This window comes from Phocoena sinus, chromosome 15 (assembly GCF_008692025.1).
Source record: "Phocoena sinus isolate mPhoSin1 chromosome 15, mPhoSin1.pri, whole genome shotgun sequence".
NCBI lineage: Eukaryota > Metazoa > Chordata > Mammalia > Artiodactyla > Phocoenidae > Phocoena > Phocoena sinus.
The window spans coordinates 67,325,803-67,346,156 of NC_045777.1; the positions used below are offsets into that span (position 1 = coordinate 67,325,803).

Here is a 20,354-nt window from a genome sequence, read left to right on the forward strand (position 1 = left end):
CTAAGGTCCCCTCTACTATCACAAACATACTATGAGTTGATGAGGTGAAAGGAGCTTGGTGGCATATTCCACAAACAATCCAAGAAAAATATTTCTGGCCCTTTTTTCTTCTAATGATTTTAATGACCGTATTGTTTTCCCGAAGGTGAACATGCAAGTATAATTCACTTTCTCCAGCAAGCTGAGGTCAAAAACAAACTTGTAATTACATCACTCATTTAAACAATGCAAAAAGAGCCAGACAGCACTGGAAGATTTAAAGATACAGACAGATCTGCCTCGGACACACACCTAAGCCTCCCTCTTTCTGTCTTTTCCCTCACCTTGAATTTAAAATAAATAAATAAGCAAATAAATCAATGAGCACCTCAAAGTAAGGAAAAATGTGAACATTTTATCAATCTGCCAGTACTTGGCCTATGAAAATATGAGATATTTGCTATATCAGGGCAACACTGTTGGTTGTTTTTGTTTTACTGTGGTAACTTCTCAAATGAGGTCACAGGAGGCCAAAGTACAAAACACCTTTATTTGTCACATGATTACACAGCAGCTTCCAGAAGTTATCTAGGGAAAGCTATTCAGCCACTGGATCATCTTTCCTTGGTAAATTTTAAATAGGGAATTTTTTTCCAAATAAAACCCCAACAGTGAATTGAGTAAAAGAGTATGCAAAAGTATGTCAAGTCACAAACAGGCCAAAATTATTTTCGGTCAATATAACTACTTATCAAAAATTTACCCAAAAAAAGAAAGGGAGGAGATACAACTTTCCTTTCTCTTCTCTAAACAAGGTAAGAGACTCTAGCCTAGCTTTAATCAGAAAATAAACCAAACTGAGCACCTGTATGTACTGTACTAGAAATAGGCCCATTCTTATCACCATAATGGGAAGGGATTTTCAAGAGCCACTGGTTGAGTTTTCTAAGCCTCTCTGACCTTCAAATACCACAGGATGCTCTTCCTATTGCCCACATGAGCACCCACAGAATGATTTAAGAGGGGTTAACTAATTATACTTTATAAACAAAGCTGAAAGAAGGTCTTGGTGTAAAGTCATAGCTTTTCCTTTTAAATATATATATACAATTAAATGAAGCATGAGAAGTTTTTGTGTATATTTTTCTCCTTTGGATCCTGATTTTTTATTTTTCCCTCAACACTAGAAACAACTGGTTTTAAATTTCTCTCCAACCATGTTTGGCTGAGAACTGTTAAAAAATTCCAGAAGAAAAGCAAGCAACACTTTTGTGGCTCGTGTGTAATCGGTCTTAGCAAGCTTATTACCTGATCAGTGGGGATCTTTGTTTCCATAGACACTGCTTCCCGAAGTCTGGCGACAGTCCCAGACAGAGGCACGGCCACACCAATCCGCATGCAGTGAGAACATTTCCCTTGATACACTACAGTGACATACAGAGGCCTGTACAGATCAAAGTCAGATATTCTTATTAGTCACTTACTTCAACTAAAATATGGAAGCAGGACAACCCTGATCTGGAATCAACAAAACTAAAGCTAACCCACACCTTTAATTGGACCTAAGTAGAACTATCAAACAACAATCAAGAACTCTTTGGAAAAGGCAATACAGCATAATAATAAAGGCAACACAACAAAAATACAGCATATCAATACTTGGTTCTGTGCTTTGTATTTTCTTTATAACAGCGTAACTCCTAGAAATTTCAAAACAGTTCAAATAAAGCAGCTAATTAAAAGTGGCACGTAAGGTCTCTAGAGGCTCTAGAAGGCATTCAACAACCTTCTCCAGCCCCAATACTATAGGTGGATGACCTATAGGCGGAACAGACTACAACCAGACCAACCAAAAAGACTTGCTTGCCCCATGCACCTGCTCACCCTGCAAACTCAGACAGGCATTTATAAATTTCTATAAGGCCTTAACAATGCCTGTATTCAATTTATCACTGAGCCTATTACTTGTTTAAATATGCAAGAAGCCCCAACAGGAACCTACAGAGGAAAAGGAACATATAGGAATATAGTCTTAGTTTTATTAACTCTGTTCTTACCTTGTGTGGGGTAGTGGAATTGGCAAAGAAATGCAGAGGAAAGGATCAAAAGTGTTGCTCTGCTTCTGGCAATGAGGACATGTCAAAGAGGATCTGCAAAAATAAAAATGTAAGACACTCACATTAAGATCACCTAGAACTACATAAGCACACAACATAAGGGAAATTTTAATTTGCTCGTACCTGTACTGGGCTTGAAAAAGTTCTTGTACGAAAGTGCTACAGACAGGAAAAGATGGTCCCTCGGGCATCATATCAGTCTCTGATGGTGGCTAAAAAAAAATAAAGTACAATTTCACAGACTAAAAGTGCCAGCTCTTGATTAAAGATGAGCCTAAAAATGTCACAGATGTCCTTGACCTCCTTTACAAGATCTGCATCAGATCCAGATGTTTCAGGGAAAGACATCTGCTAAAGGGACCAGAACACAGATGCCAGGGTGTGGGTCACATGGACTCATCGCCTCACAGGCTCTCCCAGACACAGTGCTTATCCGTCTCTCCACCCCATCCAGGCAGTCGGGCAGTCCTTCCCCAGAGCGCTCCAATCCCCCTCCAACTCTCAAAGGGCCCCCTCCAACCTCTTCCAGGAAATAACCCCAACTATTCAGAAGTACCAATTCCTCCCCTGCCTAAAGCGAAATTTTTTGTCTGGCACCTATTACCTCTGCTGCTTATTTGGGCCTAATCATTCTACTTCACATTTTACTTAACCTTTTCATGTCCCTCCCCCTTACAGTTACTGAGCATCAGCTACCACGTGCAGAGAGCAACGCAAAGGGCATTAAGATACAAAGATAATTAGACACAGTGCCTGACCTTGAGTACGTCTCAGTCTGGTGGGAAAGTCAGCCGCAAGCATATAGTCATATGAGAGTACAGAATGTTCAGGCACAAAGGACCTTGAATCAGAATACTTCAACAACTTACCAAAACTAGAAATTTAAAACTTGAGGTATATACAATGTTCATTGCAGCACTATTTACAATCGCCAGGACATGGAAGCAACCTAAATGTCCATCGACAGATGAATGGATACAGAAGATGGGGCACATATACACAATGGAATATTACTCAGCCATAAAAAGGAACAAGACTGAGTTATTTGTAATGAGGTGGATGGACCTAGAGTCTGTCTTACAGAGTGAAGTCAGAAAGAGAAAAACAAATACCGTATGCTAACGCATATATATGGAATCTAAAAAAGTGGTACTGATGAACCTAGTGGCAGGGCAGGAATAAAGATGCAGACATAGAGAACGGATTTGAGGACACGGGGGGGAAGGGGAAGCTGGGACGAAGTGAGAGAGTAGCACTGACATATATACACTACCAAATGTAAAATAGATAGCTAGTGGGAAGCTGCTGCATAGCACAGGGAGATCAGCTCAGTGCTTTGTGATGACCTAGAGAAGTGGGATGGGGAGGGTGGGAGGGAGGCTCAAGAAGGAGGGGAGATGGGGATATGTGTATACGTATGGCTGATTCACTTTGTTGTACAGCAGAAACTAACACAACACCATAAAGCAATTATACTCCAATAAAGATATAAAAAAATAATAAAATAAAATTTGAGGTACAGAAAAGAATTATCAAAAATTTTTAAAGCTGTGAGAGAACACTTTATTTGCATTATATAAATCATTTTACCCATCATACTAAGATTACATAAATAAAAATTGAGAATGAATCACTGTTTCTCAGGAAGTATATTCTAAGGGTTCAGTTCCTACACTCAAATCGAATCCTAACAGCAGAGACATCAATACATTTCCTTTTTGATTGTGTATTCACATTCCAATGATCTACAGACTATGTCTCATTGGAATAGAAAGCAAATTTCTGCTTTAAAAACAGTTTAGCGAGATGGAACTCCTTAATGTCAGTCTAAAGGTAGTCATACATGCAAATGTGTCCCCTCTCATGAGAGTGTAAGCTCCTATCCGACACTGCCAGCACAGTGGTAAACAGAGGAAACAGTCTCTAAGTATCCATGAATTTTATACTCACCCAGAGCTTAGTCAATTTTACTATATTAACTAACTGCAAACTGCAACAACTCCTCAGAGGAGGTTTGGAAGAAGAATCTATGCTCACTCCTCACTAGGTTCACCGGTTCACCGGTGGCCTGTGCTGCAGCCACTCACTGCTCCCTGACTGCCCTGAGGGCGCGCCCTTACCTTCAGAGGAGCCTGGCCACTCTGCTTCACAGCATGATTGAGGTCTTCATGAACTCGGTCCAAAAGCCACAGCAGAAACTCCTGGGCGTCATGCTGGGAATTTCCCCGATATTGCAGTGCATTCTTTGACACAATACTCTACACAGGTAAATAAATCAGCATGAATAGTTGTGAGTTCCTGGCTTTAAACATAAACTATTCATAATCCCAAAGAGGAACGCAAGATCTCAAGGGTGTTAGAGAGTACTTCCTGGAAAGACAGCAAATATGAAAACAGATGCTCAATGTAAAAACCTCACCCATGTACCAAAAACTTTTAAATGCACCTACCCAACAATCCTACTTTTAGGAATATATGTAAAGGAAACCATCAACACAGCATGCCAAGACTTCTAAGATATTCATTCACTAATAGCAAAAAACTGGTAATAACTTGAACATCTTAAAAATGAGAATTGTTATAAATATCAAATCATTATGTTGTTAACCTGAAACTAATGTTATATGTCAATTATACCTCAATTTTTTAAAAAGTAAAAGAAAAAAATGAGATTTGGTTAAATAAGTATCACAGTATTCGATTATAAACCAAAGTATAAAATAACCAAGTCTACGTAAGGTAAATGACGGAGTGAATAAATAAGTGGGAAGAGATAAATCTTCCTTAAAGAAGAATTCTGAATAATTTATGTCAATAATCCCCCCTCCAGGAGTTGGATCTTAACCCCCCAACCCCGCCCCACAACCTTGAATATAGACCGTGACAGTGACTTGCTTCCAAACTAGAGTATGCAAAGAGGGGTGGCCATGAATGGCTGTAGGTGAACTGGTGAATTAAAATTAAGATTATGGGCTCTGGAGCATATAGCCTGAATTCAAATCTCTCTGTCCTACCACTATTTGTGAGGCCTGACCTACTCTGCTTCAAAATAAAAAGGATAATAATGGTTTAGTGTGATGGTCAAGTGAGAATGCATATAAAACATTTCACATGTAAATGATATATAATAAGCACTCAAATTTTAGCTATGAATATTGGATTTGGAAGTAGGGAGAAAGGAGGGGAGACAACTGCACAAAGAGAGAGCAGTTAGGAGACAAATGAAACAATCAGGCAAGAAACAATAAGGGTCTAAACTAAGTCCGTGAGGGCAAATTTGAGAGAGATTTCAAAACTGGGGCAGTAGAATCAATAGGATTTGTGACCTAATGAATGTGGAAAGTGAGGATGGAGGCATTAATGTCATTCAGGTGTCTTATCTGGATGATGGGCCACTGGTGGTTCCCTTCATCAAGACAAAATAAAAAAGGAAGAAGTCTGGAAAAGAGGATGATGAGTTCCCATCAGAATCCACTATATCTGAAGTTCTGTGGAACCTCCAAATGGAAGTACCTGGCAAACAACTAAAAAAAAAAAAACAGATCTGGCACTCAGTAGAAGAGTCTGCGCTCAGGACAAAGGTCTGGGGGTCAACAGATGGGTGGCACTTGAAATCACAAGTATGGCTAAGACTGCCCAGACAAGATCATGAGAGATCAAGCCAGAGGACAGAATCCAGAGGACTTCTATACTTAGGAGGCCCTAAAAGAAGACTAAGAACAGGCCGTCAAAGATGTGGCAAGAAAATCAAGAGAATGGAGTCCCAAGAGTCAAGAGAAGAGAGCTACGAAGGAGAGAGTGATCAATTGTATCAAAGTTGAAGAATGACAAAGTAAGCCAAAGAACTAATAACTGTCCATTGTATTTTCCATTAATGATAAGAGAGATGAAAAGAAGGGGTGCATTTTTAATGAGGAAGAAGAACCATCACAACATGATGATCAACCAGATGCAAGTAACAAAGAGATGGTCTACGAAATTCGAAGTTAAGGAGGAAAAAATCAAAGCAACGCAAATGAGATATACGAGTGTCACTGGCAAAACTCACTAACTGAACGAAGTGAACAAGGGAGAGAAAGGACCCTGGTAACAAACAAGATTTCAAGTGACCTGAAGGATACCACTTGGGTGCCACCTCAGAAACAGGTACACAAATGGCGGAGTGAGTGTGGGAAAAGTCTTCACTACACTACAAAACTTACCCCAGAGGTCAGACGCCACCCACATCACCAAATCTAATTTCTTCTTTCTCAGTCTTCACCTTTTTCATTCTCCCTGTAGCATTTTATATACTTGACATCTTACTCCATCTTGAAAAGGTTTGGCTTGTGGCCATGATTATGTTCTCATTTAGGAAAACCAAAACTAAAGCCACTGGCATGAAGAGCAGAAGAAAGTGAGCTACAGAAGACAGAGACCTCCTAGCAAAGAAAAATGAATCAGTAAAAAAAAACATCATCAGCACTAGCAGGTAAACCTGTGGCTGATTCAGGATGGAAGAGAAAGAGATGACTGGTGACACTATATTGAGTGATATAAAGAAGAAATCGGGGATGACACCAAGGTTTTTAGTTTCGGACTTCGGTGCATAACGATATCGGGAATTGAGGAAGAGACTGCGGACTGCAGAGCTTTGAACATGTTGAGTTTGAGGTACCTACAGGATCTCAAGTGAGGTTAGGTCTGGTGCTCAGGAAAGAGATCTGAGCTGGAAAGTTAAATCAGAGCACATACACCTATCACATGAGCATAGAGGAAATAGGGAACATTTAATGAGAAAAGGAGGCAGCTGGGGCAGAATCTTACAGAAGGGACAAGTCACAGAAAAGAAGCCCAAGAAGAAGATAAGAGGTAGCAGCCAGAAGAGAGTGGCATCACACAAGCTGACGGAGAAGAAACCTCCAAGGAGATGGAAACGACATAAACCACCACAGAAAAGTCAAGTAAGACAAGCACAGAGACGGGTCCTTTGGAATTGCAAATTAAGAGATTGATTGCCTGTGCAATTTCAGTGACACTGATCAGAGAAGGCTAAAGGAGAAGAAAAGGTACTGACACTGAATGGTTACAAGAAGATCACTCTTCATATTCAAGAAGCTTGGTTATAAAAGGCAGGAAGAAAGATGCCGTAACTCTCTGGAGGGGGCACCTACAGGACAGAGGGACTTAGTGCTGAGGGAAGAAGCTAACAGAAAGGAGATACTCGAAGAAAGAGGATTCTTCAGTAAGGGGAGAAGGAAGGATTCAGAAAAGAGGTAGAGGAACTATCTTAAACAGGAGGTAAGAGAGAAGAGAAGGAGGTAAGGATAGTTAGGGATTCAGAGAAGTTATACCCAGGAAGGCAGGGAACCTTTGTTTGTTTTGTGGAAGAAGCAGAGGCCAATTGCCAAGAGGAAGTTTTAGGTACAGCAAGGGCAAAGACAAATCTCATGGCATACAGTTGGGGCACACAAAATGCTAGAAGCATAACAAGCTTCTGTTCAGGACCCTCTCCCTTATTTACTCCCAACAGGGAGGGAGAGGCAGTTCTCAGTATATGTATCCTAAGAAACAAATTAGCTGAAATCAAATGCTTCTTTTTGTGTCAAAGCAGATATTTTATGCACGGTGGCCACCAAATTCAGGGTGGAGACAACATTCAGTTCTTTATCAGGATTGCATTAAATCTGATTCATGCTTCCTGCCACTATCACTTCAACTCATCCAGCATTTATCCTCCAGTCACTCTGTAAAAGGTGCTGTGCTGAAGCTGCTCAACAAGATTTTTGTTGGGCACGACTAAACAAGCAACAGGACTTCCACAATCCTCTGTAACTACGGCCAAAACTGCTCTGGGTCAACCCCGCCCTAAATCACTATATCTCAAACTAAATGAAATTTTAAAGGAAACCTCACTGAACATACACAACACAAAGGCTCCTTTTTCCCTTCACAATGGTGACTTCTTCCCACTGCAGAGACCCAAGGGACTATTTATTTTGCTTCTTCCTCAGAGAAACCATAACACAGAATAACCTAGTAACCATCCTTTAGCGTGTGTTACAGAAGGAAGAAACATAGGAGTCAAGAAACCTGGGCTCGGTCTTCCCTGGTGGCGCAGTGGTTGGGAGTCTGCCTGCCGATGCAGGGGACGCAGGTTCGTGCCCCGGTCCGGGAAGATCCCACATGCCGCGGAGCGGCTGGGCCCGTGAGCCATGGCCACTGGGCCTGCGCGTCCGGAGCCTGTGCTCCACAACGGGAGAGGCCACAACAGTGAGAGGCCCGAGTAACGAAAAAAAAAAGAAACCTGGGCTCAAGCATGGCTCTGCCACACACGGATGGTTATCTTAGGTAACTCACCAAACCTGATTCCTGGTCATACAATGAAGCAGTTGAGCTGGACCACCACAGAGACCCTGGCATCCCATATCTTCACCCAAGCTCTGCCCCTAGAGTCCCAGCAAGTGATTTGGTTTTTCTTTTGGGCCACATCTGACACTGCTTTGGTTTGTCTTTTATGATTTTTTTCTTCCTAATAAATCTTGGTTTATTTAATGTCCTAAAATTAATACTTCCGTATTTTTGCAGTTTTTTAAAAAGTTGATTATCACTAGAATATGTCATCTGTAAATATAAGCACTGCTACAATCTGAGAAACCATTTAAAATTAAATTTGACACTTCTATGAAAAATAGAGAAGAACCTTCTTAAAATTAACCTTACACATCTGTGTCTATTTTATAGAATTTGGGTATGATTCTGGTTTGTAAAAACATTAAACTGAATCTGTTGCTTTAAATTCTTTACATCCTATTACAAATAAATGTAACCGTCATTCTAATTTTCCATTCAGGATGATCCCTAACATCTAGTTACTAAAAAGTAAAAGTCAAACACATTTGTAGGGCCTTCAAGCCTCATAAAATTTCTTTTTACCCTTCAAATAAAACCTTAAGGACTAGAACTACAGAGAACTTTTTTTTCCCCTTAAAGGGGAAAAAAAATGAGTTGGAAGCATGGTCCAGAAAAGGAAAAGAATGAAGTCTATCCAACTGGAGCTATAAAACTAGACATGAGGTTCTTTCTTTCCACAGAGCCCTAGTACAGAAGCAGCAGAATCCTGGGCTCCAGCAAAAAGACAGTAATTGGTTCAAGACATCCTTTACCTGACTCCAAGAAGATGACAAAGTAATGGCTATTGGTGATTGCCTCCCATGGGGAACGGACATGGCAGTATCGGTCTGACATGACTGATCAAGAGTTGGCTTACTCTTTTGGGGAAAAGGTGGCTTGCCAAAACTCATCAAACCAAATCATCACTCACTTTCCTTGATTCTATGCCAGAAGGAACGTAGAATTTACTTTCAGTGATTCTGGGAAAGAACAGAAGAACTTGGGAGGACAATATATTTACATCTTAAGAGAAAGATGAAGTGTAGAAAAAAAAAAAAAAAACAGCTGGGTTCATAGATGGTATCTAAAAGTGAAACTTGGTTTCTGGACTGTGCTGGAAAGAACAGAATGATAAGCACTTGTCTTGAGAAAAGCTTCATCTCTTGTATTTGACTTTCTGGACACCTAAGTTGATGAAGAATAATTAACTAAAAACATCGTGGATGAAATTGGTACAAATGGATGAACACTGTAAAACCAGATATGACCCATAAAACACAGTGATAAAGTGTCCATACAACAGAATTCCATGCCAGGGTACAGAACACGGCCACACTCAACGGGGCTCTCTGTGACCTTCATTCTGCCTTTCCTCCTTTTATTGTCACCTCTGGTGGGGAGGTCTGTTCCCATAATAGTACATATGAGGCAGAGACGCCCTCAGTACTAGCCAGCTGTGGCAACTATGGGCCCTTGAAAGAGACCGTAAGGCCTCCAGACTTTCACACACTTTCCCTATGCCTGGAATGCCCTCCACTCCCATCTCCCAAATGCACTGCCCCCTCCTCCTTCCTCAGCAAGATGGAGCTGGGACCCTGGTGGGAGAGGAGAAAGACAGAAAAGGAAGGAAGCAATGGGAAAGGAGTTTCCTTCCAGGATGGAAAGACAACTCGGGAAAAATAGTAGAGAACACCACACACAACCTGTTCATGTGTTCATGTCTGGCCACAGGGAAAAGTGAGTTATTTTGATACAGAGCTCCTTGATCCTTCCAGACAGAGAACTGAACAAAGGTTACCTCAAGTACAGGTGTCCCTTATATCCAAGTTCTCAAGATCCAAACTCGGGAACTAAAACAGATTTGGACAACAACGGATACTTGCAGTTATAAGATTCGTTTTCAGTATTAAACAAACTCATATATACCACAAAGACTTGGTGGCAGGGACTCACCACTGAAATAAAATATAGGAAAGGGTATATTCTTTTATAAAAGAAAAAACTGTATAAAAAAAAAAGGATTGAAAAATGGCTACTGCATTTCAAGAAATTATAGCTGAGGGTGGAAGTATGGTCAAGATCATTAGAGCCAGAATAAAAGGAAGAAATATAAAAAGAAATATACAAGTGGTTCAGCCAGATGAACAATGAGCAAAGATTTCTCAACAGATCATAAAGCTGTATCGGCAGAAAATATAGCAGCAAGAGAAGACCTTTAAGTATTTAAACAGTGGTTGGAAGTTTCTGCTAGAAATGCAACAGAAACAGAAAGACTGGATTCTGAATACCTTGGTTTAAGTCTACCCTTTACTTAAGGTGTAGTCTTTATGAGCTTCCGCTATCTTTTCTGCAAAATGGGATTGATAATACTTCTCTAAATTTATCAGTGAGGCTTTAATGAGATCACAAAAGCATTTTAAACTCTAAACACCTGCCATGATATAAGTTTCAAAAGTCAAGTAAAAAGCAAGGAATTGGGCTTCCCTGGTGGCGCAGTGGTTGAGAGTCCGCCTGCCGATGCAGGGGACACGGGTTCGTGCCCCGGTCTGGGAGGATCCCACATGCCGCGGAGCGGCTGGGCCCGTGAGCCATGGCCGCTGAGCCTGCGCGTCCGGAGCCTGTCCTCCGCAACGGGAGAGGCCACAACAGTGAGAGGCCCGCGTAACGCATAAAAAAAAAAAAAAAAAAAAGCAAGGAATTACCCTATTGTATAGTATAATCCTGGAAAACACCAAAGAAAAAGAGAAGAAAGTATCCAAAGCATTGGCTCTTGACCCTTGGCTGCACATTAGAATCACCTGGGGAAAAAAAAATTTTTTTTTTAAATAAAAACCATGCAGGGCAGCAGCCCAGAGATGCTGATTTAATTAGGTCTATGGTGGGACCTGATCATCACTAGTTTTTTGTCAAATGTGATTTTCTTTTTTCACAATTCTATTTCTAATGTGAAGCTGCGACTGAGAAAGGGCATGCTACACCGGAAAAACTCTGAAGTTTCAGCTCCAAAAGCATTAAAACTTATGGGAGCCTCTTTTGTCGTAACTGTATTATATCAGTTATTACAGTTCATTCAAATCACCAGAATATATAATCTCATATCTGTCTCCACCACTAGACAGTGATCAGGAATGTCTTACTCAATATCATTTCTCCCAAGCTTAGTGAATAAAATACTTGACACAAAGGATAACAATAAGTTAATATTTGAGTGCCTGTAATGTATCAGGCTTTATACTAATTGTTTATAGGTGTTATTTCCTATAAAATGAATCCCCAGAAATTCCCTAGGCTGTTAAGTATTAACATCACTATTTACAGATAAAAAACCTTGGGCTCAGTAAAGTGAAGTAACTTGTCCATAGTTACCTCTATTCTTCAACCTCACCTGATTAAAACGGCCTTAAAATATTTTTGCCCATAATCATTTTGTTCAATAAATGATTTTTCCCTTCGAGAACTCAGGATCATGTAGGGCTTGAGGTTCTTCATTCTGAACGCCATTCTCAATGCAGACACAAAACGTGTTGGAGACTGAACTACAGCTGCACCAAGCCTGAGGCTTCTGGGAGTTTATTTGCTTTTAAATAAATTCTTGTTAATCAGTTTTGTTATAATTTGCATTTTTTCCTATGACTGAAACATGGCCCAGAAAGAAAAATGCAGTTTATCTAATTGAAATGTTAGTATTCGAGAAATAAGGAGGAATTCAGACTATGTCAGAAAATCAAGGTGCAGCATGTGAAGAACTATAACCTGCCTGAGTGTCCCAGGATGCTAGAGAAAGGAAACCAGAGAGTCGACCACCCTCCCTCGGAGAGCTGCATCTGTCTCTCACCAACAAATGTAAAGGGGAGTGTTCACCTTACAATGGTCAAGCTGTCCTGCTGGTGGAGATGATTCTGATGCCGTCTGTCCCTCCCAGAGCACTCTAACAGGCCAAGCTCCAAAGTCAGCTTGGGTCACCAAAATGTGTTTATGTATACAATCAAGTAACTCAAGAGTGTCTTCTTTTTAGTCTCCTTGACATTTTCCTACACAATCTAAGATTCTTCCCAACTATAGTAAAATAATGCTTTTTAAAAGCTTTATTTTAAAAAAAATGGGGAATTTTGGCTAACTACCAACACAATCAAAAAAGCAAACACCCAGCCCTGATGTGACTAAAAGGTCATCATACAGGAAGCGTAATAACCTTCAGCAGTTAAAACTCAAAACAGAAAGACTGGAGAAGCCACATCTAAATAGCTCAGAAATTACTATATGTTCCTACCATGGGACATTACAAACGTTTGAGAGTTTTAGAAAATTCAAAGAAATAAATACGTAATAAAATTAAGTGGAAAGAAGATAACAAAACTACATATGAACTTGATTTCAAACTTTTAAAAAACATTTTAAAAGACCTTTTTGTTTTTTATCCTTGTAAATATACACCAAAATATTAACAGTCATTATCTTAAAGTGGCATATTTTGGGTGAGTTTTCTTTTCCTTCTTTACACATTTCAGTATTTTCCACATTTTCTAAAATGAATTTGTTGATAATGATAACCAAGTGGTACGTAAGGGCGATCTTATGATAGCATACCCTAGTATTTCTGACCAAGGAACCCAAATCTTATGCAAAGAAAACAGGGCTGACAAAAAAAACAAATAAAAACAGACCTTATTTCTAGCTGAAGTTTTGGCCCCAAATCCCTGAGAGTCAGGATGCACTATGCTAAGAATTTTTTTCTCTGCTAGACAGACGTAGGGAGCCTTAAATCAAAGTTTTCTGCCTATATTAATCCTAAACCCAAAGCCCAAATCAATCTTTGGATCTTACCAACTGGGGGAAAAAGCAGCCAGCGTCAAAGAAAAATTAGGGAAAGAGAAAGAAAAGAAGAATTTATGCCTATAGCCACCCATTAGGGGCCTTTTTAAAAGGCCTCCCTGGCTTGCCGGGTGGGAGGTGAAAGCTTAACCCTAGTAAGAGAAAAAAAGAATAGCAGCATCAGCTTCTTGATCAAGTGGAGGGAAGAGGGGGAACGTGGGCTTGGCTTATGAACTCAGCACATGGCTCTGCTCACCAGCACAGGGGCCAATGATGTTCTTGGCTGAGTGTCACTCCTCTTTGGGGTGGAAGTAAAGGGACCTACACGTCATCAGAGGTGAAATAGGGTGGGAAAGACAAGGAGTAGGGTAGGCATGAAGCCTTGAACTACTCCAAGGCCAAACGTGCATTTACTTCTTCCATAATCAGTGTGTTTACGTTCACTGGCAAAGTATACATCCTCTTGATTTTGAATATATTGGAATTTGATGATAAACAGATCTAAAATGTTTTTGACCAAACAGACAATTTTATAAAGGGATTCAAAGTATTCTGGAAATAATCTTGCTTTGAATCAATATTCTGTTATTGCATTTTGATAACTAAAGCATCAATTAGTAGTAATCAAGAGATGTTATTCATAAGCAGATAGAGATACAGCAAGTTTCTCTATAAATTATGCATTCATATTGCCATAAACCCAGAGCACTCCAAATAAATTTTAACTGTTTAAAGAAGCATTCAAGTCATGGGCCTGCTCATGGGCCTCACTCTTCTCCATACCCAGCACTGTGCATGTCCGATAGTTAAGCCAAGCGGACTAGTAAACTGCACACAGGTGTAGTCTCCAGACCGGTCCTGGCCTCCACCAGTTCTTTCAACCCTCACCACAAGAATCAGGTAGCAGGGACTTCCCCAGTGTCACAGTGGTTAGGAATCCGCCTATCAACACAGGGGACATGGGTTTGAGTCCTGGCCTAAGAAAATCCCACATGCCACAGAGCAACTAAGCCCATGTGCCACAACTACTGAGCCTGCACTCTAGAGCCTGCAAGCCACAACTACTGAGCCCGCGTGCCACAACTACTGAAGTCTGCGCGCCTAGAGCCTGTGCTCCACAAGAGAAGCCACCACTATGAGAAGCCTGCAAACCACAACAAAGAGAGTAGCCCCCATTCATCGCAACTAGAGAAAGCCCATGCCCAGCAACGAAGACCCAATGCAGCCCAAAAAAATTAATTAATTTTTTTTAATTGAAAAAAAAAAGAATCAGGTAGCAGACAACTAGCAAGCCTCCAGCTTATCCTGGGCTCCAGGCTTTTCCTAGCAAAGTGCAACTTAGAACCTTCCCAGTCTAGACCTGGTCTCACTGCCCCAAACTCGGCCAATGTTAGTTGGTACAGGTCTTGTTCATCTGCCTGTAGAATGTGAAACCTAACTGGAAGGGTGTGTGTGAAAACACAGAGAGCAAACAAGAGAAATCTGTGAAATCAAAACAGAGTAATTCCCTAAATTATCGAAATGTTACTCTCATATAGATATCCTCCCACTTTAAAGAACAGATGAAGCTGTCCTACATCACTATCAACAAAAAAATGCAAATAAAACAATAAAATGCTCTTTTCCATTTATCAACTTAAGGGTTTCTTTTTTGCAACAGTGGGGTATGACAGACATTCTTACACTGCTAATGGCACAACCCTTCTGTAAAATAAACTAACAATATGATTTAAGAACCTTCAAAATAGATAAACAATGACCAAGGAATTTCACTTCTAAATATCCAAAAGATATAGTCAAAATGAAAGATTTATGTAAAAAATATGTTCACTGCAACCAGAAACCATCCAAAAAAAGATTTACAGTACCTTCATACAGTGATCTAAAGAGTTTTTGTGAAAAAAAATGACTAATACAATATGGAAAGACAATCACATAATGCAAAACTGTATACACAGTTTGATCCCAATTATGTTAAAGCATACACAAAAAGGAAAAAATACATTTTCAATTTTCCTCATTCAACTTTTACATATTTTCCAAGTTTTCTACAATATTTTAGATATTACTCTTATCCAAATAGATGTTACTCATAATGAATTTTGACAAAAGAAACCAGACACAAAAGATTCCTTACTGCAAATAAAAACCACAATGAGATACCACTCCACACCCACTAAGATGGCTATAACAGAAGACAGACAATAACAACTGCTGACAAGGATGTAGAGAAACTGGAACCCTCACACACAGCTGGTGTAAAAGGAAAACGGTGCAGCCGCTGTGGAAAACTGTTGGACAGTTGCTCAAAAAGTTAAACATGGAGTCACCATATGACGCTGCAATTTTACTCCTAGGTATATACCCAAGAGAAATAAAAACATATTCCCACACAAAAATTTGTAGATGAATGTTTACAGCAGCATTACTCATAACAGCCAAAAAGCAGACAATCCAAATGCCAATCAACAAATGAATGGATAAACAAAATATGGTACATTCATAAAATGGAATATTTTTCAGCCATAAAGGGGAATGATACATGGTATGACATGATGAACCTTGAAAAACATCATGCTAAGTGAAAGAAGCCAAATGCAAAAGGCCATGTGTTGTATGATTCCATTTATATGAAACGTTCAGAATAGGAAAACCTACAGAAACAGGAAGTAAATTAATGGACGTCTGGCACTGGGAGGTTGGGGGCAATGAACAATGACTGCTAATGGATACGGGGCTTCTTGGGGGATAATAAAAATGTCTAAAGTTGTGATGATGGAGGCACAACTCTGTGAATATACTAAAAGCCACTGAATTACACACTTTAAATGTGTGAAGTATATGGTATGTAAATTGTATCCCAATAAAGCTCTCTTTAAAAAGAACATATACTTTTACTTCATTCATAATAAAACTCAAAACCAAGCAAAACGAATCAATGGTGTTAGAAGCCAGGCAAGTGGTTACCTTCAGGTAGAAGGGAGAGGATAGGGTTTGGGAGGGGGCAAAAGAGGAAGCTTCTGAAGTGCTAATGACAACCCATTTCTTGATCTGGGTGATATAATATCACATTAGGATTTAGTATTCATTGAGCTGTACACTAATGATGTTATGCATTTTTCTGTATGTAGGCCATACTTTATTTTGAAGTTCTTAAAAATTGACCTCAAAAAGGAAAACCCTAAAGTTTCTTAATTTAGCCAGACTCTCAGGCCCTAACTCAGCATATTTAGTCTTATTTGAGCCAATTCTATTTATCTGGTTATTTAACTAGAAGCAGATTAGAAACTGCAAAATGCAGGAATGAGGAGGTAGGAGGTACAGGCTCCCAGGATAAAGTAAAACAGGATAAAGCAAGAGAAAACGAAGGAAGGACCTGGAGGGACGATTGTAGGGAGCAAGAAGGAGTATTACAAAAAGTAGAAATAAGAATTCAAACAATACAGCAAGCCAGGACCCTTCATTAAGTCCTACATAGTCCCACTAGCCCCAAAGAAACCTCCATAGTACAGAAGAAGAGTGCAATAGATCATGCTCGTAATAAAGACTCTAAATCACCAAAGAGCATAAAGTATGCCCAGGATTCCCTCCCTGAGAAAGCGAGTGTGTAAAATATGCTATATCAAGCCATCTATCAAAAAAAAAAAAAGTTAAACTTTTAAAGACTTGATATTTAAATAAATAATTATCTAGGAAATAACTTATATGAAAGACTTACTCCCTCGAAAAGCCAGATGAATGGGTTATTACTGTGTTACTCAAGAAAGATCATACAGGGGCTTCCAAAAGCAGCCATAAATAAATAAATAAACAAATAAATATTAACAAAAAAAAAGAAAGATCATACAATGACAACAAAATGGCACAGAATATATCATAGTGAGAGATACCCTCCTGGGGGACAGATGCCTCAGTGAGTCCTCTAGCACTGTTACACTGGAGATTTAAATACCACCCTTTCAAAACCAGTCTACAACTCAAGAGGTCAGCACACATGCATGAAAGGTGAGCTCAAAACAATTAGTCACAAGGCCATACCCAGAGAAAGTTTGGGGTGGAACACATTTATCTCTCTTCAGCACTTAGCTGTGGTGTAGGATCCTCCACATCTTCTTCCTACCAGGGTCCCTTTCCTATGTTCTAGGCTTACTTTCACAGGCTGGGTTGGTGGGTTTTTCCCACTAAAGTGTTTCCACCACTTAGGTGTAAAGGAACCAGTGGTTATTCAACACCACAGTCTGTGAGGCTGACATTACCACATGGCAATGAAAAGGAAAATAAGGAAACTGAGGCTCAGTGACCACCCCAAGATCTCAGCCATACCAGGATTCTAACTAAATTGAAAATTCATGGGTTCACAGATTTTCAAAAGGAAAGGAGCAGACCTGCACCCTGGCTGCCCTCATCCTCCTCCCAGCACTATCCTCTGATGCTGACAACCTGAAGTCTGAGAGAGAATTGGGTATCACCAGGAAGTGGGTGGGGCAGTTACTACAGCCTAACCAGCTGCCTGATGTCACAACAGAGCCTCAACGGGTAAGGACCAACAGGCCTCCAACCTAGCTAACCCTTCCTCCTGCTGGATATAAGATAAAAAGCTGCCAATGCTCCTCTTTCTCTCCTGCCTGCAGGGAAATGAGGCTACCCTCCTTCCTTCCTGTCACTATTAAAATCCTGAAATCATTAACTAGTAGCTATTTCCCATGAGCTATTGCTTTTAAAGGAATTTGTCTTTTCTTTAGCTATCCTACTTTATCATAACTTCAGTGGAATAAAGACTCTAAAATGAGGGAGATTTACCAAGCTGTCACTGCACTGTCAAAAAGGGACTCTTATTTTAGGGTAACATTAAAGAATATTCCAAGTTAATGTATCTTTGTAATTGCTGGGACCACCCCTGCTCAGGAAAAAGGTTCTTTCTACTATGCGTTCTTCTCCAGCTATAGAGAGCTATGGACCTCAAAGAAAAGGTTGAATCTCCTTTCCTACAGTTTAAAAACAGCCTTTCTCTGCTCCCATCGTTGCTCAAAGTAAAGCAGTTACAAAAGTGAGGTCCTGCTCATTCATTCACTCATGAACAAGCACACAAAGGACACGACCAGATACTATGGGGAATAATGGGAATCAGAGAATTAAACGTCTGTAGAAATGCCTCTGCTTCTTCATCTGTAAAACAGAAATAATAATATGTATATCTACCTTACAATGTTATAAGGAATACATAAAATAATCCACTGTGCAGGGCATATGGTAAGCACTCACGTATTATCTATAGGAAAAAAGCAAGACAAAGAAAATCATGTACGTATGGTGTGCTACTATTTATCTGAATAAGAGGAAGATTATGAATACATGTATTTGCTTATATTAAAACAATGAAAGAATAAATCATAAAATTTAACGAGAAAGGGAATAGCACATAGGAATCAGAGACAGAAACTAGACTTCTTTGAACAGATCTTGTTATGTAGATTTGACTTCAGGCAAATGAATTTTAGTTTTTACATAACTGTGCAACAAAGCTAAATTTTAAAAAACGACTCTTCAAAACCAAAAGCAAAAAGAAACAAATCAATTTAACTGTATTCCACATTGGTGACAAAGCCACACTGCGAACTATTCCAAGTGACTTTAAAACATAATAATATGACTATACAGTCCTAGTAGGACATATCCTATGGACAAAAATAAATAAATGAATAAATAAATCTTAAACCTTTTTCAAATACTCATCCTGTTGGTGGTAGTACTGGATTATTCTGAGACTTATGAATGCACTGTGAGATAATGTAAATGAGAATTTACACTAGTGTTAAGAACAGGATTTTCAGCATGGAAGAAAGGAAAAACAGATGTAAGATCGATGAGGTTAAATAAAAACCCTGAAATCCTGAATGAAACTATCAATATGAATTCTTGATTTATTACACCTTTAAAACAAATCACACATTTCCTAGCTCTGCCTACTTAGACACAGAGAAACCAAGTACACCCCTAATGCCCAGACTGTGGTGTCTTAGTACCATCTGCCACCAAAAGGAACTAGGGCTCCTTGAAGAAATGACTGATTCCAGATCTGGAGCAGGAAACATATAAGATGAGCCTTGAAAATCTTAACTTCCTGCATTTTGGTTTGACATCACAGACTACTAGCAGTATTGTGTCAAAAGGACTTGGTAGCCGACTTGTCCCAATGGCCAAAAAAGGGACAAGTTGGGCAAAATAAGGTTAATAACTGTAATTGACTGAAACACATCAAATATGCATTTAAATCCATTAATTCATACAGTTACAACAAAAAAACCTCACTAACTACATTTGGAAATCAAGTAATTATTTTGAAATCCAGAAAAATCAAGGGAAAAAAATACCACGTATTTATTTTGCCTTTCTTCTCCAAATTTACTTTGGGATAACCAAACAACCGACAAGGGCGAGAGTCTCTATAGAAGTTCTCCAGCTAATAAGTGAAAAGGAATGTTAAAATTAAAACACCATTTTTCAACCCTTATTGAACTAATGGATCAAGGACTAACCATTGATGGCTACTAACACTGCAAGAGACACGACCAGACAAGACAGGCTTCCTGATGGAAGTTTATAACACCTCCCACAAACTAGTTTTACTGAAAAAAAAAAAAAAAAAGAAGAGGGCTTAAAAAAAACCTTCAAACCTGAATCTCATTAAGCCTCTAGATCTAACTACCATTTTACAAGAAAAGCAAAGACAGAAAAACATTTTCATTGAAAACTATGGGAATAAACAGACAAAATCAGACCATGGGAAGCTGCACAGCAGTGCTCTTCAAAGTATGATCCACAGATAGGTGCCTGTCTGTGAACTTTTTTCACCAGTCCATGATGAGATAAGTACAGAAATCAAAGTAAGCATCAGTAACATTTAGAGCAAATTAACAGTAATTGTGTGTCTATTGAATCTAACCATTATTTTTAATGGGGCTGGTTTTATGCATGCCTTTTTTATTTTATTTTTCCGGAAAAGTTTAAATGCCAAGCTAAGAAATTTATACCACATTTTGTATATAAAAGAAAAAGTAAAGGCAATTTTTGAGA

At 39.4% G+C, this 20,354-nt stretch overlaps 1 protein-coding gene across 2 annotated transcripts in view; it reads right to left on the reverse strand.

The window, feature by feature from the left end:
* Positions 1-20,354, reverse strand: part of USP31 (ubiquitin specific peptidase 31) — a 70,941-nt gene that overhangs the window by 32,365 nt on the left and 18,222 nt on the right. For both annotated transcript variants that reach the window (XM_032605287.1, XM_032605286.1), the window contains exons 2-5: positions 4,217-4,354; positions 2,220-2,308; positions 2,037-2,129; positions 1,288-1,423 (exon numbers count right to left, since the gene is read on the reverse strand). In XM_032605287.1, the coding sequence (XP_032461178.1) occupies positions 1,288-1,423; positions 2,037-2,129; positions 2,220-2,308; positions 4,217-4,354 (456 nt within the window). The remainder of the gene's footprint in view (positions 1-1,287; positions 1,424-2,036; positions 2,130-2,219; positions 2,309-4,216; positions 4,355-20,354) is intronic.